The sequence below is a fragment of the Pipra filicauda genome, unplaced genomic scaffold, assembly GCF_003945595.2.
Source record: "Pipra filicauda isolate LSUMZ 115617 unplaced genomic scaffold, ASM394559v2 scaffold134_size1991817_pilon, whole genome shotgun sequence".
NCBI lineage: Eukaryota > Metazoa > Chordata > Aves > Passeriformes > Pipridae > Pipra > Pipra filicauda.
In genome coordinates this window covers 263,529-282,922 of record NW_024103818.1, presented here as the reverse complement: position 1 = coordinate 282,922, position 19,394 = coordinate 263,529, and the positions used below count along the sequence as shown (strand labels likewise).

General features: G+C 37.7%; 1 protein-coding gene across 1 annotated transcript in view; it reads right to left on the bottom strand.

The window, feature by feature from the left end:
• Positions 1-3,686: 3,686 nt before the first annotated feature.
• The window catches only part of STXBP6 (syntaxin binding protein 6), a 106,995-nt gene continuing 91,287 nt past the window's right edge, over positions 3,687-19,394 (bottom strand). The window contains exons 5-6 of the mRNA XM_027736477.2: positions 10,306-10,463; positions 3,687-6,862 (exon numbers count right to left, since the gene is read on the bottom strand). Coding sequence (XP_027592278.1) covers positions 6,839-6,862; positions 10,306-10,463 — 182 coding nt within the window. The 3' untranslated portion in view covers positions 3,687-6,838. The remainder of the gene's footprint in view (positions 6,863-10,305; positions 10,464-19,394) is intronic.

Genomic DNA, 19,394 nt, shown 5'->3' with positions numbered 1-19,394 from the left:
GATGTGAAGTATGCTCATTTTACCTGCAGTGCATGCCTACATCTTCATCTACAAACAGCAACAATCTGCAGTCAGTAAATAACACAACAGGAGCTGTTCAAACCCCAAAGGGCAAGAACAAAAGATAGTACTTCATGTTGGCCATGAAGTTCAGCTGTGTAGCCACCCATTATGAAGAGATACTTTCAAGTGAGCAATAAGGGAAAAACATTATTCTGAAGACTGTACAAAAGTGGGAACTAGGAAAGACAGCTGGGGTAGTAAGGAATTCATAAATAACCTTGCATGTGTACTGCACCAGACAGAGGCAGAGGAATAGATACTGTGAAACATAGTCAGTGAACATAAACACATAAGCTCACCTTCCCACCTACTTTTCCTCTTTCAGTGCCATCACAGAGATTGCCATATAGAATACTTTAAACAAAAAAAAAAAGAAAAAATATTTTAATCCAACACCTACTAAGTTGAGGTAATTAGCAATAGCTAACCATTAATGATGGGATCCTCATGCACAGATGCCAAGAGTTATGAAACCTTGCCTGGCAGATAAATGGTACCTTTCTCAGCCATCTGTCTTACAAAAGATCCTATATCTACAGCTATTATTTCAGACACTGGCAGCTCTGAAATTGTTCATGGCCTCAGTGAAGAATAACACGTCATACAGTTTCAGTGCTCTGACTTTTAATAGTCCTGTTTTCAGCTTGTCTGAAATGCTGTGCAACTGGAAGTGGGGAAGCAACAGAAAAGGACAGGTAAGATAAAGGGCACTCACTTTTCTCTCCGTGTAGGTTTAAAACCCCTTGGAACTGTCTTGAAGAAATTTTACTATAATGTGCTGCTAAAATTGCAGATGGTTCTCTATCCACTAGTGAGAAAACACTAATGGTCTGCTGGCTTTACGTGGGATAATTTTCTTCACAGTAGCTAGTATGGGTCTGTGTTTTGAATTTGTGCTGGACACAGTGCTGGTAATAGAGCAATGTTTCAGTTATTCCTAAGCAGAGCTTGCATAGTGTCAAGGCCTTTTCTGCGTCTCACCCCACCTCTAAAGAGGCTGAGGGTACACAAGAAACTGGGATGGGACACAACTGGGACAACTGACTCTAGCTGACCAGAGGGATATCCTATCCCATCAAGTATCATGCTCAGTTTATAAAACTGGGTGAAGAAGGAAGCAGGGGAGACACATATTTGGAGTGATGACAAGTCCTCTCAAGTAACGGTTATGCGTGTCCTCTTCCCTGGGAGTGCCTCATCACAGGGCTCTCTCAGAAGTTACCTCATCACCTCTTCTAACTTGCTCACCTGGTGATGCAGAAGTCTCCAACCCACCCCGCATCTCTCCCACCCTCACCTCGGGTTTAGGCACTGTTGACTGGCATTATCAACAGTGCTTATACTTCCTTATTCCTAAAAAACAGTATTAGAAAGCTTTCCCCTGAACTAAAGTCTCTTACAAACCTCAAACAAATAAATGCATCAATTTATTATTAAAGACAAATGCCTTTTTTATCAGAACAACAACCCTACCTAAGGATCTCTAAGCCTTCTCTTCTACGTTTTCTTCTATGTTTTCTCACAGAAACAAATAAACATTTCCAGATGCTGTATTTCATAAAACTGGTAAAAGTTTTGGAAAGAAGGATTCTCATTAAAATCTTAATAATTCCCTCAAGTAAAGGTACTTTCTGTAGAAGTCCTAGTTTTCTGATCATGCCAATCCAAAGAAAGCTTTCCCAGATCTCTTCTTTCTGAAATAGGAAAAAACCCTGGCTGCAAACCAGTATGTTATTAGTTAGTTGCACATGTTGAAGATTTTCTTTTGATACAGTATGAAACACAATCAACATTTTCTGGTTCATTTTTACCACACTTTCTTTCTATTCTGTCCAGAAAAGAACACTTAACACAGATGAAAACTCTGTCTTCCCATCTTTAGCAGCAACAGAATTTCAACACAATACAGGTTTCTTTAGTTCCTCTGCAAAAGTCATCACCCTTTTAGCTACCTGTGAAATTGTTCAAAATATTAATTCGAATTTTGTTAGATATCTATTTTCTCCAGTTCTAAAGCCACTTGACTAGTCTAGTTAACAAGCTTACTTTTATACCCTGAATACTTGGCCTGAACACTGAAGATCTGTCATAATACTATGACTCCATGTAACGGATCTTTAGACTTAGTTTATTGTTGCTCAGTCATTGTAAAAATAAATAATAAATTACTTTTGGGGCCTGTAATCCCATGTCAACTCCTACCAAAGCTAGCCACATTAATTATTGTTTAAAAAATGTTACCACAATTAGGACTGCATGAGGTGACAGCAGACAAAAAGACATTAACAGCTCAAACAAAAAAAGGATAAAGGAAACACACATTGAATACCATGCAGTGCTTCCAGATGATGCATAAAACAAACTGTAACGATGTGCTATGAATTGGACACTGTGGTTTTGGGATGATTAGAAAAATTGTTGTTTATGTAAGTTCATGTCATTACCCCACTGGTAATGAGGGACCATGAGGGAATAATTTTGAAATAAATTAAAGCAATTTTTAATCTGAGATATTGCAATCCTTCATGAATGAATACTGGACAGGACTATTGACTTGCTCACTCCTTGAAGCAGTGCATGGATTCACTACTACTGTGGCTTGCAGCTGAAGGCATCAGGTATCTTAGTTTGATTTTGTCAGTCAAATATTATGCCTTCAGGAATATGGCAGCAACAATATTCTCCAACACTAAACATACCAGTGTATCTTTTACTTAGAAATCCTAACATATTGAATCAGATATTGAATCAGCAACCATTCATGCTTGAGCTTTGTCCATGACTGAAAGATAACAAAGTCCCATCATCTTTTCCATAAATTATACACAGCAGCAAATTAGGCTGATAATGATTTATGAAAATCATAATGTCAATAAAAAAAATGACATCACAGTGAAATTGATCTAAAAAAACGTTCAGAAAAGGAACCAAAAATTCTGTCTTTCTATCTTATAGGATAAATGTACAATAACAATGGAAAAGAACTGTTAAATAGCTATGTTCAACCTACAACAAAATGCTGTCTGATCAAACTAGTTTCTGATCCACCAGAGTTCTATTTATTTTAGTGAAATGTTCATACAGTTTGGGCATTAAGCATGTATGGTATTCAACACTGATGGATAACATGCATTCTAGCAAAACTTACCTAGTATCTACAGTAATTTAACCAGGTGACAACATTTGTCATTGAGACATTTTTGAGATTAGGAACTTAGGGATCACATTTAAGCATGAAAAAAAGAGATGGCAGCAAAGTCAGTTCATATCAGATAAGATTATTCTGCAAGTAGACCTCATTCAAATCTAAGGGATTACTTTTCTATGTATAGAAGAATTCTACCTTTTATTCTCACTGGGCAATTAAAGTTGCTTGTGCTTTGATAAAAAATTATCAATAAAATTACATGGCCAAAAGAAAACATTAACAACTTGAGAATAAGCCTTTCATAGCAAATTGAAAATAAATTAAGATAATTCTTTTTAACCTTTACAGCCTTTAGGTAGGATGCTAATTTTAACCTGCGTTAATTATTGTCTGAAATCTGCTTGGAAATGCAATGCTTCAACCTAGTTTCCACTACTTCTTTTTTAATTATAGTATTCTAGAAAAATGTTCATAATTACAGTGAAAACTAATCTTTATTCAGTTTTGCTAGAATGTAATATAACTGTGTTAGAACAAAATATTAAAATGTCATTTACATATAAATATTTTGAATAGACAACTCAATCCAAGGACAGTTTTGTTTTCATCACAGTTGAAGTATTTAATGACAAAAATCACGGTTTCCAGTAGTGACTCAAGAGAGCGGGTCCCACTTTTTTTTTTTCACCCAGGATGGCACAAAATTTCTACATCTTTGAGAACTTTCAAGGAATTGGTTACAATATATACTAGCAAGTATTACAATTCTGGCAAATCATAGCAAAACCTACCTACCTTTAAGATCAATTTTTAGAGAGCACATTTTTGTTAATATTTCACATAATGCACAACTTTTGCTAGACACAAAAGTAGCCTTTTAAGACAGTTTGCAGTACAGCAGTCAAGTCTAACAATACATTATTTTTATTCTGTTCAGAACTTTAAAAAGATAAAGAAACTATTAATATTGTTACAATTTACAAGTACATTCTTTCATATGAAACATTAACCTGAATCATAGTATATGTTATGTACATGACTATCTAATAATACTAGGTTGTATACACTACAAGCTAAGTTCCAGAAGGAAATTGCAATGCTATAAGATTTACGTTTGGATAAACATTTATACACCTTGATTTTTTTCTAAAAACTACCAAATCTTGTACTTTAATGAACAGCAAGAACGAAGTAAACAGACAAACCACTTCTCCTTAATTCAAGAACACCAAGTTACTTAGAATTCTCATAGTAAATGGCTTTTGATGGTTGGATTAAAGTCCTGAGTTATGATAAAAAACAATATACTTAACCGGACGATACAAAAAAACAAAAAATGATGAAGAACTGTCAGTGGGACTAAAGCAATGTTTTAGTACAAACAGTCTGGAACTTAGCCGAGCAACTGTGACCTTGTCCTGTCCCGCTGATATTCATGTAAACACTTGAAAATCTATGCCTTTTCCTTTGAATTTAGACAGCTAATTCTTTTCAAGTTTATCTGACCAGGGTTCTAGACATCTCTTCTAATTATTTGCAAACTTAGAAGACCAGCTAGATGGCAGCAGTTCCAAACCTACTCGTTTCTTCTCTCAAGACTTGTGAGGTTAGTAGCAGAATACAGGTAAAAAAAGACTGGTAAATATGATGACAGAAGTTAGCTATGTGGTCAAAAATGTACTCCCTGACTGATTTCTAACGAATCTTTTTTTTTTTTTTGTTTAATAGCCTTACATTTTGTACCTAGCAGAAGTTTAATTTCTTATGAGACATTGTTTTCCTGGTTAATTTGCAGAAATACCCATAATCATTACAACAGTGTTCAGACATTTCCAAGGCATTAATTACACATAACTCAGAGTGTTCAAAACTTGTGTCGTTAACGAACCTGTTCTGATTTATAACAGAAGTGGCCAAATTCCATTTCACTTGATGGTTCTAGATTTGGTAACTGTTGGAGCCGGTGCTAAACAGATCTAAATGATCATATGGTACTACACAGATGACCCATTCTCTCAATTCCCAGTGTGAAATTAAATAAAAAGCTTCATATAAAGCCATTTAAATTACAGGGAAAAAAACCCCAGATGTAAAATTTGAATGCAATCGGCTAAGTTTGAATGAGAATATTTTCCTAAAGCCAAGTATCTTTTTACAAAATGGGTATTTCCAAGAGATTTTCAGTTATTTCAGCTTGCAGTAACTAAAATATTCTCAATTACTACGGTAGCTTTTATCTCTCTTATAAGCACTACTCTGAGGATTTCAGACTGTTACAAGTGTCATTAATAATGCAAAAATCTTATTCTACAATGAATACAGTACATTCATTCAATGCCAGCTTTTCTGGTAAGATGAGGACAAAAACGAAGAGCAGGCATTTTCAGAAGATGAAGGCTGTACCTTCTGCCAGGATTTCTTTTCTAGCTTACCGGTTTAAAAAAAGAAAAAGCAGCATCTTTTTTTCCTTTTTTTTTTCATTCTCAAAGCACATTAGAACATTCTAAAAATTTTAAGAAAACAGCTATGAAGGAAAAGGGTAACCTACTTATTTTTGTAAGAGAATACTGTGCATATATTGCATATAGTGAATACAGAACAAAGTAGAGTCACCCTTCTAGTGACAGCATACTGAAAGCTGAGACTCAATCTAGAAGTAGATTCAAATGTACCAAGACATGCTTTTTGAAAGCCTCTATATTGAAAATCAGAAAACTAACTAACACAAATGTAATTCTAATCAGACAAATCTCTGAATTGTTCAAAAAAAGCTCTTACTGTAGAATTTATGAAAAACAGATGTCTTGAAAATAGTGCATTCTCATTTTCCCAGGCCTTTGCATTCTCATCTTCATAGGCCTTTAGCCACAGAATCACAGGTAAAAAGAAATGTTATTTGATAACAGATTGCTAAATTCTAGATTGTGTTTGAGGCACAGCTATGTGCGTATATATGTAAAACTCACTTTTTCCTCTATTTTGAAACCTCAAGCATACATTCTTTAGGTTTCAGTATACTATTCAAATGATCAATCTGGAAGGGAAAATAGGAATATGTAAAATGCTGATATGAATGAAATTCAGATATGCACTTCTGAATGCTGGTGCACATGCAAAACTTCCTACATTGGGTAGAAGAAACAAGTTTTTCTGTTTCCCAGGACAAAGCAGTCTATTCTCCACTATAGCTACAACCCCAGGTGCTTAATTCCAACATTCACATTCTGCTGATGCTACATAAAATGAAGAAAATTATACCTCTTCTTTGGATTTTATTTTCATGAGCATGTTCACAATCAGTTCAGTAATTTTGTACAACCAGGGAAGAATATTACTATTTTAATCCTGATCAGCTTGCCATTTGGTCCAGTTCCACTGCTTTCACTCCTGTAACAACTGAAATACAGGTAGAAAGTACTGCAGGACTGTGTAGTAATATTACAAAAGAGGAAAAAAAAGTAAGTCAGAAAGGCAGAAATGCAACACTTCTTCCTGCACAGAAACTGAAAGAACGCATCTCCACTGAACTGGAAGGAAAAAGAACACAGAAGACTGGATCTCCTGTAAAAGTTGCTGAATGTAGCCTTTTCAGTTTCTCTTGGGAAGATTTCAGCTTTGGGCAGTATCTCAGCATTTGTGCTTCATGGCAAGCTGAAAAAGACAGAAAAAATTAATTAATTAAAGAAATATCACATGTAATGATAGCTATATCAAGCTAATGTGGCCAGTCTGACTGAGAAGAGTTTGTAAACCAAATTTTTCAAAAGATGTCTGAAATGCCTAACTCCTCTGCAAACAGATAGGCAGTCATTCCCTTTACTGTGACGCATAAGCAAAGCTGCTGTGCTGAGGAGGCAGGATTTATCTGCTTTCAGACAGCTGTGTTTCCCAGTGTTCCATTATTTTTCTATCTGTGAGGAAGGCTAGAGCAAGACACCAGAAACAAAGACATGCTTAAAAGAAGGGTAATTTTGACCTAAGCATCTTGATTGTTAACTACAATCAGAAATTCTACGCAAGTAATTGAAAACACCTATTCAGGAGGTGCCACTACACAATGATGAAAAACAAAGAACTGATTGCCCTTCTACCTCTGTGATTACCTAGTATTTCCATTTCAAATAATTAAAAAAATGGACTTAATTTGGGAATGAGAGGAAGAAGGAAGATGAAGTGAGTTAAATCCTGTATAAAATCTTTGCAAAGCAAGTAGAGAGCTTAGGTGTAGGTTCCATGTAACAAAAAATTACTATCTGTTGATAATAGCATGCTAACAAAGCTGAATGAGTGAACCCTCTAGGGAGTTACCTAGAAAACCAAACTGGTAGAGGAAGTTAAAATGCCCTCATTTGCTGTTTCAACCGGTGAAATGCTAAAAAAATTACTCTGATGCCATGCATCTTCCACCAGTCTTTATTATGTGTTTTGTATCTTAAAATAACCTGTCATACAGCTGAAGTAGAATCATGGAATTATACCATCACTCAGCTTGGGAAAGACCTGTAAGATCAGTGAGTCCAATTATTAACCTAACACTTCCAAGTCCAGCACTAAACCATGTCTCTAAGTGCCATCTACGTGGGTTTTAAACACCTCCAAGGATGGTGACCCTCACCTCCCTAGACAGCCTGTTACACTGTTTGACAACCCTTTTGTTCAAGAAATGTTTCCTAATATCCAATCTAAACCTCCCCTGGAACAACTTGAGGCCATTTCCTCTTGTCCTGTCATTTGGGAGAACATACTAACCCCCACCTCATCACAACCTCCTTTTGGGTAGCTGTAGGGAACAACAAGGTCTCCCCTGAGCCTCCATTTCTCCAGACTAAACAACCCCAGCTCCCTCAGCTGCTCCTTGTGCTCCAGATTCTTCACCAGTTTCATTGCCCTTTTCTGAACACACTCCAGCACATCAATGTCTTTCTTGTCAGGAGGGGCCCAAAGCCGAATGCAGGATTCAGGGTGTGGCCTCACCAGGACTGAGTAGAGAGGGACAATCACTGCCCTGGTCCTGCTGGCCACACTGTTTCTGATACAGGCCAGGATGACACTGGCTCTCTTGGCCACCTGGGCGCACTGTTGGCTCATGTCCAGCCAGCTGTCAACCAGCACCCCCAGATCCTTTTCTGCCAGGCAACTTTCCAGCCACTCTTGCCCAGGCCTGTAGCGCTGTAGGGGATCATTGTGACCCAAGTGCAGGACCCAGAACTGTGCCTTATTGAATCTCATACTGCTGGCCTTGGTCCATCAATTCTGCCTATCCAGATCCCTCTGCATTTCCTTTCTACCTTCCAGCAGACCAACACTGTTGCTCAGTTTAGTGTCATCTGCAAACCGACAGAGGGTGAACTCCATTCCCTCATCCCGATTGTTGATAATTATATTAAACAGAACTGGTCCCAATACTGAGCCTGGGGGACACCACTAGTGACCAGCTGCCAGCTGGATTTAACTCCATTCACCACCACTCTCTGAGCCTGGCCATCCAGATAGTTTTTAACCCAGTGCACCCATTCAAGCCATGGGAATCGAGTTTCTCCAGGAGAATGTGCCAAAGGCTTTACTAAAGCCCAGGAAGACAACATCCACAGCCTTTCCCTCATCCACTAAGCATGCTGCCTGATGGAGATCAGGTTGGTCAAGCAGGACCTGCCTTTCATGAACCAGCCTTTCATGAAGCCTGTCCCCCCAGTTGTCCCACATGTGTGGCACGGTGTGTGATGATATGCTCCATAACCTTTCCCTGGCCTCCAGGTCTACAGGACAGACTTGTAGTTCCTCAGACCCTCCTTCAGCCTCTTCTTGAAGATGAGTCTCACATACAGTTTTTGCAGAGTTTTATTTCTAATTATGGTACAGTACAATCTTTCCAAGATGGTATTTATTACAATATAGCATTCTTTAATTCTGCGATTTTTAAAATAAGATTTTCCTAACAAAATCAACTGAAAAAAGATTGTTTCTCAGCATGTCTCCATCTGTTGATGTTCTGCATATGTAGAAGATGAAAGGGCACACACAAATAAAACCTATTCAAATTTCAATCAAGATTCATAGCAGCCCAAATATCAGAAGCATTTTTCAATGAAGCAGCACTCTATACTTTACTCTAAAGCAGCAAACCCTTTGCCTCCTTTCCTAAAAGAGTGGTACCTGCTATTTACAGTTGGTTTGCTAAGTTAGCATAGTTATCATCAGTGCAGGGAGGTGGGGGGATGAGGAAAGGTCTTAGATGGAAGAGTTCAACAGCAGGTTTGTACTGTACCATACTCTAAATGGACCACAAAGTAGAGGATTATCCCAGGAAATACTAAAATAAGTTGCTTTGTGAAATTTTAAAGATGACATAAGACAGAGACTTGTACAGAACTGCAAGATATCAAACCAGGAATTTTAGCGTTAATGCAGTAGGCTAAGAATGTTTTGACACAAGCAGGATAAAGCCTGATGCCTGTGCTAAGCAGCAAAACTATCAAACTTGCATGCTGCAAGAGTTGCTCATGTTCAGAAAACTTTTACCTTTTTTAAAAAGCATTGAAAATATGCTGTGAATGTGCTGTACACCCACCAAATGGAACATTGAGGATGCCTAGAAGTTCTGGCACAAACATGGAAGCTCAGCATGTTTTTTCACTTGCATAAAGTACTATCAATATCTTCCATCAAAAGTAGGAAACGTACATCCATTCCCCAGAGAACAATTCCTTAAAATCCTCATAAATAAGATATCCATACATGAAAAAATACATTTTCAGAAACAGGTAGTCATAGACCTATGTTGCTTATCAAAGGGGATTAGCAACAATTTCACTGCACTGCTGCACAAAATATGAGGAATAGTACCAAACAGTAGTGGGAAGATGGATTTGAAATATGCCTCAGGAAGGTGAAGACAGGTAGTTTCAATTCAAGTGGAAATGCAGCAAATCTCATATCTAGGCACAAAGGAATGTATTAACTAGAAATTTGCCAGGTGAGAAACTGTCAAGGAAAACAGCAAGCTGTTTGTAAACAGTGACTGAATGAATTCTTTCTCTTCTCAAAACAGTGTGTGACTCTAACCTACTGAGAATCTTATCCTGACAAAATCTTACCTTATGTGCAGTTTCTGCAAACTGCTGAGCACTGTTTTTCAGCTCCTCTGTCTTTTCTTCTGCACGACCTAGCCTTTCACCACGCTCATTCAAGGCTTGGCTTGCCTTCTGTACTGCACTTGTCACACTGTCTGCTGCGGAATGGAGTATGCTGTTTCCTGCAACATCAAAAGAAATCATCAGAGAACTCAAGTATATATATGCTTGTATTAAATACAATTAATTTAATAATGTTCTAGAGATGATGTGCCATCTGCTAACTTACGATCTAGCTGCATTTTGGATAATGGGATAAATTGCTGTTTTCTCACTCAAACTGCATTATTAGTAAATTATAAACAAGTACCACAAAGCAACATAATACCTAGGGAATATATGGCAAAAGTTGACATAACTTAGGTATGCATTATCTTTTAAGCCTTACGCTCATACATCATTTCATCAGGAAGCTATTCTACTAGATCAATGAAATTGTTCACAAGTGCACACAGCTGCTTCACAACACAGATTAACTTCCTTTGGAAGTTGTACTGTTTCTCTAGAGAATATGAGTGACACTGCAGGACTTGTCTGTATGAAATCAATATTTTTTTCCATATTATAATTATTTTAATAATATTTCATTTACAAGTTAAACCCAGACACTACCACTACTGTTATTTTATGCTGTTCTAACCTATCTACCTTTAGCCCATGGACCACTGGCCATGTTTCCTATGACAACATACTTTACTTAAATGTTTGTATTTCAAGGCCCATCAAGGTTCAATATCTTCTAAATTAAACTTTAGCTTTACTATTCAAATTAACTTTGCAGTTTCTCTGTTTCTTCTTCTACTGCTACACAGTGTAGCAAGTTTTTTCAAGTTTTCAACAGAACTGCATTTCTCCTCCACATTTATCCTTTATGTACAAACTGAAAACTCCTTAGAAAAAGTTACATGTTATTAGTATGAACTGGTACACATTAAAATACATGTAGGACAAAAAAATAAAATTAAGTTATTGTGCCTTATCCTTTAATCTTTCCAGTGAAAGGACTAGTGAAAATTAAGCTTTTCACAATATAGTAGCTACCTGGTGTCTTTCAGAAGCTTTACAACTTAATCTAACTTACAAGGAATTTGTTACCTGGAAATTTGTTGTCTAGACATACAGAAAGGCACTGCAAGAGCCAGAAACTCAATACAGATAACAGTATTAAACACTAGATACATTGTTGCTGACAGTTTTCTAAACAGCTTTAAATATTGTAATAGCACAGAGCCTTTAGAATCATAAAATCATCAAGGTTGGAAGAGACCTTCAAGATCATCAAGTCCAATCATCAGACCAGCACTACCACTGTAACTCCTAAACCACGTCACTCATCGCCAGATCCAGACACCTTTTAAACACCTCCAGGGATGGTGACTTCACCACCTCCCTGGGCAACCTATTCCAATGCCTGACTACCCTAACAGTGAAAACATTTTTTCTAATATCTAATCTGAATCTCCTCTGTCTCACTTAAGGTCATTTCCTTTGGTCCTCTCACCATAGGCACGGCACCTCCTTTCAGGAGGTTTGTTCAACTTCCTTGTCAGCCTGGCAGTAAAAGAAGCAGAAAAGGCCTTAGCTCTGTGTAAGCCCTGTTTAGCAATAACAAAAACATTTCTACATTATCAACTCTATGTTCAGCATAAATCCAAAACACAGCTCCATAGTAGCCACCGTGAAGAAAATTACCTCTATCCCAGCCAAAACCAGCACACAGTTTCATTAGAAAAAAGAAAAACAAAAGATCCATTCAGATCCATTTTACAAATAATAATCCTTTCCTTAGAAACAGCAAACAAACAATAAATAGTGAAACTGAAGGTTGCCCTAAGTAGCCTGTGGAATAACAGTACAAGCTGCACATGCAGGAATTCCTGAGATAAAGAAAATTGCCTTAAAACTTTATTAAACTAAAACACAACCAGTATTAAACTATGCAGGTGAGGGAGGGACTCAAGAACCTACACACAGTGACTCACAGATGATGAGTCAATCTGAAAAATACCAATAAAAAAGCACCCTGACTTCATATATACCAATACTGTCACTTTTTTCACATCAGCAATTAAAAATAATGGATGTATAGGATGTGGAGCAGCTATAGGTTTGGAGGTTTTTTCTATTGTTGCATGGAACAAAGAGGCTGGATTTAGCAAAGGAATATAACAGCTGGCATTAATGTTGAGGAGATTAATATCTAACAATACTGTGAGCTGGAACTTTGCAGAAACAGAAATTAATCTTTTCAAGTTGTCTGTCTTCAGACACTGAGGAGTTTGATAATAAAACTAAACAACTTAATATACTGTTCACTTTCTTACTTTAAAATTTTTCAGTCAATTGCTATTTTGTTCGTAATTTGGTTGTTTAAAGGTAGGTTTTTTAGGAGATTACTTTGGCTTCTGTTCAGGCAGCTTTTCCAATAAACACATGTTCTGGGCAACACTGCACTGGAAATAGTTTCCCTTTTTTGGTGGTGTGATCTAACGGCTTTAGCCTCTTGTGCAGTGTTAGTTTTCCAGGATAAGATTTTTCAAAGCTCCCAACACTGAATTAACTCTGTTGTTGCTTTACAAGACCAAAAAGCTTTTACTGAATTCAAAAGAAGTAGGCTACATGGAGAGCCTTAAAAAACTAAGCATTTTTCTAAGTCTTAAAATGTGCTGGGAAGTAGAATTTAACACATTTCTGATCTTCTGTCAATGTCAATAGGAAACAGAACAAAAATATTCTCTATACTCCTGAAAATATTTGTGGATTTGTGGCTAAAGATTGGTATCTATTTCTTCACACTATTTTCAGCAGAGAAGAAGAAACTTGAAAGTATGGCACAATGACAGTAATTGTTTTTCTCTCCAGTTAACACAACACTGTGTTCTCCACAGGTAAGATATGCTGTATTTTCCTATGGGCAGTGACTTGCTATTCTGAGACTGTTCTGAAGAACTGCTTTTGGACAATCTTTTCCAGTGAAATGTCCATAAAACAATAAAAAAAAATCCATTCTAATCTATGAGCAACACAGAAACCCACATGTCAGTAGTCCATGGAATTTCATCAGTGTATTTCTAGAGCATGTGTAGGTGGTTGCTGGTATGACTGACTATGCCTCATCCTTATATTAGTATCACTGCAAGAATAGCAACACTTTTACTGGATGTATTAGACAATCATTCCTATGAATAAATCATCTACAACCTGCAAAACTTTTAAGCTGTTTTTCAGGAGGTAACTACTGTGATTCAAAATATCCTGAGAACTTTTCTCTATGTTCATGGAATTTTTATGCATTTCAGTAAAGCTTTCAATACTGTCTCTCACGGTATCCTTCTGGACGAAATGTCCAGCACACAGCTGGATGAGCAACCGGCTCACAAGTCAGGTGCAAAGGGTAATAGTGAACGGGGTAACATCAGGTTAGTGATCTATCACTAGTGGGGTTCCTCAGGGCTCCATTTTCAATGTCTTCATAAATGACTTTGATGTAGGACTTGAATGTATACTAAGTAAGTTTGCAGATGGTATTAAATTGGGAGAAGCTGTTGATTCACTTGAAAGCAGAGAGGCCCTGCAGAAAGCCCTAGCCATCAACAACCATATGTTTAACAAAAACAAGTGCTGGATTCTGCATCTGGGGTGGGGCAACTGTGGATGTATGTGCAAACTGGGGAACAAGATGTGCAGAGGAGCATTGTGGAAAGGTCCTGGTCAATGTCAAGTTAAATCTGAGCCAGTGGTGCCTTGGCTGCCAGGAGGGCCAACCATATCCTGGGAGCATCAGGCAAAGCATCACCAGCCAGTCGAGGGAGGGGACTGTCCCGCTTTGCTCAGCACTGGGGTGGCCTCACCTTCAATATTGTGTGCAGTTCTGGGAACCACAATATAAGAAAGACATTAGGCTATTAGAGAAAGAAGGGCAATGAAGATGAAGGGCCTTGAGGGGAAGCCATATGAGAAGTCGCTGAGGTAATTTGGTCTGTTCATCCTCCAGGAGACTGAGGGGAGATCTCATTGCAGTCCACAACTTCCTCGTAAGGGGAAGCAAAGGGGAAGGCACTGATCTCTTCTTTGCGGTGATCAGTGACAGAATAGCATGAAGCTGTATCAGGAGAGATTTAGGTCGGATAGCAGAAAAAGGTTGTTCAGCCAGAGGGTGGCTGGGCACTGGAACAGGCTTCCCAGGGAAGTAGTAACAGCACCAAGCCTGACAGAGTTCAGGAAGCGTTTGTACAACACTCTCAGGCAGTTGGTGTGACTCTAAGGGATGGTCCTATGCAGGGCCAGGAGCTGGACTTTGATGATCCTTGTGGGTCCGCTTCCAACTCAGGATATTCTACAATTCTAGCTGTATCAGAGTGTCCTAGTTATACAGGCCAGTTTATGTGGGTATAACCAAAACTGTGTATTCCACACCCTTTATGTAATTTCTGATGGACTGTTAATAAATGGATTGTTTGCAGCAGCTGCCCAGGGCACACCTGACACAGAAGGCTACAAGTTGGGCAGGGGACTGTTTCATTGTCTTCACACCAATGACTCAGCTGTGATAAATCCTCTCCAGGGGGGAATTAGCACCTTCACACCCAGCCTGAGGGGTAATCTCTGCTAATGGGCCATACTGGACTGGCATAATAGGCAAATGCAATGTCCTGGACCATCAAAGACTCCAAAAATATCCCACGACTCATAGAGTTAAACCACCCATTGTGAAACTCCCTGCCCTGGGGGAGGTACTGGGCATTCCCACCTGAACCTGAGTATATATAATCTTGGAGTTTTGGGACTTCTGGTACCACTCATTGGATCCAGAGGAGGAACAGAACTTCACCAGGACTGCGACTGCCACTCTCGACAAGACTGCAATCATTACTTTAATAGAACTGTGGCTATCATCTGCACCAACAGGTTTCCTTTTCCTTTTGCTTTGCCTCCAGGGGGACCATGTGGTGCTCAGCATAGTGGCCAATGAACACTGTTCTGTTCTTGTCCCAAGGTGCGGAGTTATACATCTGTCTTCGGTGATTAAAACCAGTTTTTCTCTGTATCACTGTATTTATTATAGTCTTTTTAGTAAATTGTAACTCTGACTTGAATCTCTCTTGAGCTGGGTTTTCTTCTCCCGTCAGTTTACTTTTAAAGCACACAGAGGGTCTTTCATCCCATGAAATCAGGTGACATTGCTTTAGGACTTTTATGCACTGTGAAAAGTACACACTTTAGCCACCATACCTAATACCTGAAAGATATAGGAGTACTATAATCAGTCAAGCATGCAAAGAAACTAATTGGTCTCTAGAGATATTACTTAGATTGCATGATTTGTTTTATCACACATTCATAAAAGGTTCATCGCATTCTCTATTAGCCATATCAAATATATTTCAGTTCAATGCAGGGATGTACCTGTACATTAATGAAAAGACTCCACAGTGACTGATTTTTTTAATTGTACATGCATTAATAAAATATTTAGCAGCTACCTACTTCTGAGAAAGAAATAAACGAATTAGCTTTGATAATTAAGAAGCTCCATCTATGACCTGATTTTTTTTTTTTTTTAAATTTTTGGAAATTAGATATTCATGGATCCCACTTAAATGTATAGAACTGGATCTGTGTCACTGAATAAACGTTAAAAGCTTTATGACAATCAGTTTAAGTTCATTAACAAAACCATCTGCACCACAAGGTATTATTCTATCTGCCTACACAAACTATTTACTCTTGGATATACTGGTGTCAGTAAAAATTTAACAGAAGTTTGGTTGTAAATACAAAGAATGGCGTTTTTCTCATTCTCATTCTGTGTTTTGTTAATTGCCTGTGCACCTATCACTTAAGATCCAAAAGCACTAAACAATTAAAATATCAATTCAAAACTAAAAGACTCTAGGGAGAAGACAAAGGTGTGGAAAATTAAGAATAAACATATCCTTGTGAAAGAAGGAAGTATCGAAATGCTTTTTCTAATTGGGAAAGCGGTCTGAAGAAGGGAAAAAGTTATATAGTATAGCACTATTTATCTTCCCCAGTTACTTTAAAACATTGAAAAAAACAGTTTAAATTGACAAATCTGAAAAAAAAAAAGAACTAAAAAGGGAAGAGACGAACATAAATTCTGGATTTCCTGATAAATAATAGTGGAAAAAACCCTAAGACCGTATGTCTAATTACAGGTAGAAATTAATTTTACTTTCTAGGTTAGCTCACCAGTTTTCAAAAACGGAGGTGACCAATACAGAATATAGCTTCAAAAGGGAATTTTGAAAACAAATCACATTTTTAATTTCCATCTAAAATTAATGATACTTTCAACTTATATAATAGACCGGTTCAGTTAAAACAATTTTCTAACCCTTCATACCAATGATTATTACTAGATTCCATACAAATATATAAAATTTGATTAAATTATACATAAAATTACAAAATAAAAATGCAGTTCACTAATACTTTGATCTTGTGTTTGCAGATTCTAAATCTCTCACCAGCAAGTTACACAAGAATGGGAAAAATTCTTAGGACAAAGGATCTCAGGTCAAGCATTTCTGTGATTTTTAAAAATAATATATGTATTTTCATAAGAACTTCAGAAATTTACTAAGGTTAAGTTCTTCCCTGAAAGAATCAGGCTGGTAAACAGCATGGTTGTGGTATTGACTTAAAAGGAACACCAGTAGTATGGCTAATATTGGACTTTCATCACCATTATCCCTGATGTCTTCTCACTGTGTTGTTCACCTATCCAGTATGTATTTCCCCAGCTTTGCTGTGACAGTGCTAGAGGAGACTGTGTTGAACCTATTGCTGAAGTCAAGGAAAAGGATATCTGCTACTCTCCCTTCATCCACCAAGCCAGTCACTGCACCACACAGGACAAGCTGGTCAAATCCAATTTGCTTTTAACAAATCTCTGGTGCCAGCCCTCCTTGCCCTCTGTGTGTCTAGAAGGGTTTTTCACAGGGATTTGTTCAATAGCTTTACAAAGGTAAAAAATGTATTCTAAGTTAACTAGCAACTGAGGTTTTCAGCACAGAATTATTTCCTCGTTCAAATAACTTTACCAAACCTTCTCTATGGATGCAAACAGAATTCAAACTCATGAAAACCTCACTTAATCTTCAGTCCTATCTACAATATGATTATTCATGTTGGATGTTGTCTTAGTTGTCAATGTCAAGAATTAATTTAAAATTCCAGGCTTGATATAAATTACTAGTCATTTTCATGTCTTGAAATGGTTTGGGTTGTTGTTTGTAGGTTTTTTTTCCCTTGGGGGGCGAATGGGGCTGTTTTGCTTGTTTGGGTTTTGGGGTTTTTTTCCCCCTCTTTTTGAAATTATAAACTTTTTTTTTGGATTGGATTTGGCTGGGATGGAACTGATTTTTCTTCATGGCAGCCAATATAGTGTTGTACTTTAGATTCGTGACCAGAACTGTCTTGGTAACACATCAGTGTTTTAGATGAGGAATGCTTACATAGCATCAACACCTTCATGGTTTCTCATTCTGCCTGCCCCCAGAGAATGGGATGGGAGGGAACACAAATAGGGAAGCTGACCAAAATTGACTCCATGCCATGTAACAGCATGCTTAGCAGTAAAACTGCTCCATCCCAGCCAAATCCAATCCAAAGCTTAATACACCTTTTCCCTGTCATAGCAATCCAAAGTGTTTACATGCCTCCTGATGCAATTCTGTTGTTCTGTTTCAAACTGAATTCACCAAAGTATTGAAATTTATTTCATGGTAGGTGGGAGAATTAGGTAGCAACACGCCCTGAAGACGAAACACAGGATGTTTCTAAACATAGGTACTTCTTATAGACATTGTGTCAATACTATTGATTGAGCTTCTGAATAAGTAGTGTTAATTATTATTGAGAAACATAATGCACTAACCTGCTACAATGGAGGTATGTAATAATACAGTGTATTTGTCAACAGATTCATACTTCTTAATCAGGTAAGTGACTTCAAAAATTCTGTGTTTGCTATTTAAGCAGCATATTTAAAATTACCAACTTTTACTACCACATAGGCTGAAATAAAGTTGTGACTCACGAGTAAGAACAAAGACTGAGTAAGAACTAGTCAAGATCAGGATGAAGTCAGTCAAGAGCAATGGTTTGAACACATCAAATGAAGAATGGAGTGTCTGGCCTGACTGACTGGCTATGCCAGAGGAGATGCTCTCAAGGGTAATGGTAATCCAGGAGCTGTACATTTAAGGGCAATATTTTATCACCATCTCCATCACCCAGGACTATGTTTATGTCTGAGTGTTTGTTCAGACAGGAATTCAACTGCCTAGGAATGGAATTTTTTTTTGCCCCAAGGAAAAGGGTAAAGAGGAAATTAAAAGTTTCGCTAATCTGAAAGTTACTTCTAAACTGTCAAGGTTCAGGTGACTCCCAAATATTAGGTATATTCAGCAATCAAAATAATACATTTTGTTAGAAGAAAGAATTATGCCACAAAACAAAAGAAAATTAACAGCTACTCATTACTGCAACACTGTGCTGAAGACAGGAAGGCAAATCTCTTCCACTGCTAAAATTGTCATGAAAACTGCTCACAACAAGGAACATCTGTGTCTGGAATGATCCCCCAGAAACACTGTAATAATAATAAAGGACTAAGTGAACTCTAGGCATCTAACTCGGGAAGCTTAAGTATTTCAAACTCAGCATATTTCGACTGGTGAAGTTCCAACTGATGGTGGCACTTCACACATTCACAAGCTGCCTCTCCTTGTTGAGCACATTTGTTTTGTTAAAATCATCATTACCAGAGAGCTACAGTTCCTAGACTAAAACAAGCCCAAGGCTTTCCATCACTTCTGTAACATAAGAGCTGATTCTAAAGATCCACAGGACAAACACGTTCTTCCCCTCCTTCTTCATCCCTCTCACCACCTTGCCAACTGAATGCTAGCCATGCTTTCACATGCTTTGGTGCTCTGCTGACACCCTCATTTAAGAGTTCTTTTGAATAAAAGAAGGCCTGCTAAAAAGATCCAAACAGAAAAAAGATTTCTGACCTCTCAAAC